The sequence below is a fragment of the Propithecus coquereli genome, unplaced genomic scaffold (assembly GCF_000956105.1).
Source record: "Propithecus coquereli isolate 6110/MARCELLA unplaced genomic scaffold, Pcoq_1.0 Scaffold27, whole genome shotgun sequence".
Lineage (NCBI taxonomy): Eukaryota > Metazoa > Chordata > Mammalia > Primates > Indriidae > Propithecus > Propithecus coquereli.
The window spans coordinates 971636-975225 of NW_012148285.1; the positions used below are offsets into that span (position 1 = coordinate 971636).

The following is a 3590-nucleotide window of genomic DNA, read 5'->3' on the forward strand; positions in this document are numbered from 1 at the left end:
CCTGATAAAGGCCCTGCCTCCGTCACCTCATGCCTCAGGGACTCTGCAGGGCTGCTCCCTCTGTCCGGAACACTCCCTGGGCAACTCCTGACGCCACAGGCTCTGCACCTCGGCTTCCCCGTTGCCGGCACAGGGCGGTTCTTCCTGGCCGGCTCCATCGAAGCAGCTCCCTCCTCAGTACCTGTGTATTTGTCCTCGTGGGGGCCACTTGCCTGTCAGGTTGACACAGGCTCCCCCATGACAACTGAGCCCCAGAGGGGCCGGGACCACACCCAGCTGGGCCTCACTGACCTGTGGCGCAGGGCCAGTGAACAGTGGCTCTGTCTGGTGAGGGCTCGCAGGCTCACTGCCGGAGGAGGATCGTGCCTCAGGCCTCAGTGACCGTCCCTAGTCCTGGCTCTCAAGACCCAGGGATTGGAAACAGGAGCATGAGGACCCTCTGCTGCCCCCAGCCCCTAAGGCAGCAATGCATCTGGCAGCTGCAGTCTATTGCATTACACCCATGCCAAGCCTGGGGTCTGCTCCCAGATGCCTGTATTCCCTCAAACGCCTATCCTGGGCACAGACACGGGGGCTCAGGTTCCTCGCCACGGACCCTCGACCCCCCCAACTCTCCTGTCATTTAGGGCATAGGCAAGAAAGGGCAAGGCCCCCGGTGCTCCCAGCAAACAGAAGATTCTAAAGTTCCAATATTTTTAAGTCGGTGAACCAACCACTACCAGGTCCCTGGTAGGGCCCAGCCCTGGACCCCAAACATTCACAAGCCAATAGCAGGCCCGGGCAACCCACTGGCCAAGATTACCGGCACACGTGACCAAGCGGTCTTGCAAAGCAACCAATCCTGAGCCAACCAGCAGCTCACACCTAGAGCAGTGCAGTCTAGAACATTCCGTGACGATGGAATGTTCTCTTGCAGCCACTAGCCACAGTGGTCCTGGAGCTCCTGAAATCTGGCTCTCCACGCAACACAGCTCTAGATCCAACTACCAGGAAATACAGAGGACAGAGAACACACTCAACAGCACCACAGCAGGGACACCAGACACACAGAAAGCAGTGCAGGGCTGCAGGAGTCAACTTCCTCAACAAACTGCGCGAGGGACAGAAGCAATGGAGGGAGCCCCCCGCACCAACACAGACGTAAAGGACATCAACTAACTGCACCTAATTCAAACGAGTAAAAACACTGACAACCAAAAACTGAAACACACCAGACATTTTGTGGGGTTGAGGAGTTATTCGTTGTTCTCGGTGTGTTTGTGGTACTGTGACGCACTCCAGAGCGCTTGCAGCTATTAGAGGACGGCTGCATTTAGCTCAAACACAGGCAGCGGGGGTAGCTGGGGGGACCCATGAGAGTCTTCACGCCGTCCTGCCTGCTTTTCTCCGTGATAAGGCTTCGACACAGCAGAGCAGCACAACTCGCCGGTGCGTCATGTTTCTCAAGCCACCACCTCCCAGCAGCATCATTTAACCCAAGAAAGGCTGGAAGGCCATGGTCTCCCATCTGGGACCGGACGCAGCTATACTGCCACACCTCAGGCTGGCTGAGGAGCCACATGTGGAGGGGCACGGGCCTGGGTCCCCCCAAAGAGGCTGCCGGTGACACCCAGAAGGCAACGCACCTGTGCCCTAGACACTCGTCTGGGAGGCTATGGTCTGTGTGCTCGGCCTCCCTCCCTTGGAGAAGACCCACTTGTCTCTCTGAGGAGTTTGCAGAGTTGACAGCAGAATGGCCAGGCAGCCCAGAGCACAGAGAGTGGCCTGGGAGACCAGCAGTGGACCTTAACACCTGCCCCTGAGGCCCCAGTTTCCCATGTCTTCTCCCCAACTCTCTGGAAATCTCCCAGAGGTGGCTCCAGAGGTGTACAGAAGAGCATGTTGCTCACTGACCTGCCCGCATAAAGTCTCCCTGATGTCCCTCTGCATGCTTAGAAGGTCCAGCCACTCTAAGAATTCTGCCAGCTCAGGCTGGGACAGGCTATCGGCTCCCAGGAACCCCCTCCTCCAAAACCCAGGACCATAGCCTGAGCAGGATACACGCCAGGCTACAGGTCTGAGCACTGCAGACAGCCAAAGCCTCGCCGAGGGTCTCTCAGCTGACCCACCAGGATCCTTCATTTCCTGGACAGCTCCTGAGAAGCCAGCGCGACGGACAGGACGGCACCAGGAACCGGGGAAGCATGAACAACCAGCGGGAGCTGCGCCTGACCCCCAGAGCATCCACCCCAACAGAGAGGCGCCCACACCCACAGCATAGGGGAGCAGCGGGAGGGTGGGTCTGACGCAATTCTGTGGGTGCTACTGGCAGGTGGGGTGGGGGGATCTCCACAGAGACAGTTGCGCCACAAATGCTTCAGCTTCAGTGGCCAGGGAACACGATACCACGACCAGTGCACCCACAGCACCCAGGATTCCCAGCTGGTCCCGGAGACAGTGCTCTTCCCCCACCCTCAAGATCACCCAGCAAAGCCCCAAGGACACAGGGCTCTCCCAATTAAAGGCGGCTATATGAGAGAGTCACCAAGGAAGATTACAAAACCACATGGTGGGACCCACACCCAGCTGTTAGCAAGAGCTCCCCTGGGCACCGGCACACGGCCAGGGAGAGATGGGGTCCTGGCTTGGGAGCCTGGAAGCACCTAGAAATCCAAGGGGCTTGACCAGCATGCCTGAGATGCCCCCCAGCCCTGGGGACGACTGTCTGCAAATCTTAGTCCCCTGTGTCCTTGTCAAGCCAACCCTGAGTCCAGGGCACTTCACAGGTCCAAACCCCTGCTCTGCCACGTCCTGGCTGTAACAGCTTGGATACGTCGTGTCGCCTCTCCAAGCCTCAGTTACCTCATCCGTGACTCTATCTCTGCCTCAGAGACTTAGGGTAAGGGTTAAGTACCCACAACAACAGCCTGGCACAGCCCTGGCTCAAGGCAACCTCTCAGTAAAGGCCGCCTGTTGTTTGTATTCCCGGAATGCAAACTTGACAGTGTTTAAAACCCCTCCAAGGCAATCCCCCCACCTTGTCCTCAGGACAGCTTTGGAACCCAAGAGCAAGGCACCTGAGGTCCCTGGTGACCCCAACCCACCTGAGAGCCCACCTCCCATCCTGCCCTGACCCTGCCACACATGCAGAGTCCAGCTTCCAGCCCTTTGCTCGCAGCTTTCCCTCCTCTCTTCCTCTGGACCTACTTCCTTGCCCCTTCTTAAGTCCTAGCCCAATACTTACACATCCATCAAAGTCTCCTCCAGACGACTCCTCCAGGAAGCCTTCCCTGCCGCCCCGACAGCGATCTCCACCTCCCAGGGAATGCCCCAGCCGCAGGCCCCGTCCTAATTAGCCTCTAATTAGCGTCTGTTTGTCTTCGCGACTCACAGCGACCTCCCCACCCCGCCCCCGCACGCTGTCGCACGCTCACGGAGCCCCACCGGGTGGCATGTTTGTTTTCACAAAAACCGGGATTTTTCCGCTTCCCTCTGGGCCGCGCCAGCCGCCGTTCCAGGTTTTCCTTATTTAGTCGGGCCGACATCCCCGCGCTGGAGCCTCGCCCTGGGAGCGGCCTGGCCCGCGCTCCGTCTCCGCTTTCCGAGGCCGG

At 58.9% G+C, this 3590-nt stretch overlaps 1 protein-coding gene across 1 annotated transcript in view; it reads right to left on the bottom strand.

The window, feature by feature from the left end:
• PKD1 (polycystic kidney disease 1 (autosomal dominant)) overlaps positions 1 to 3524 on the bottom strand; it is a 44476-nt gene extending 40952 nt beyond the window's left edge. The window contains exon 1 of the mRNA XM_012647502.1: positions 3424 to 3524. Coding sequence (XP_012502956.1) covers positions 3424 to 3524 — 101 coding nt within the window. The remainder of the gene's footprint in view (positions 1 to 3423) is intronic.
• Positions 3525 to 3590: the final 66 nt, after the last annotated feature.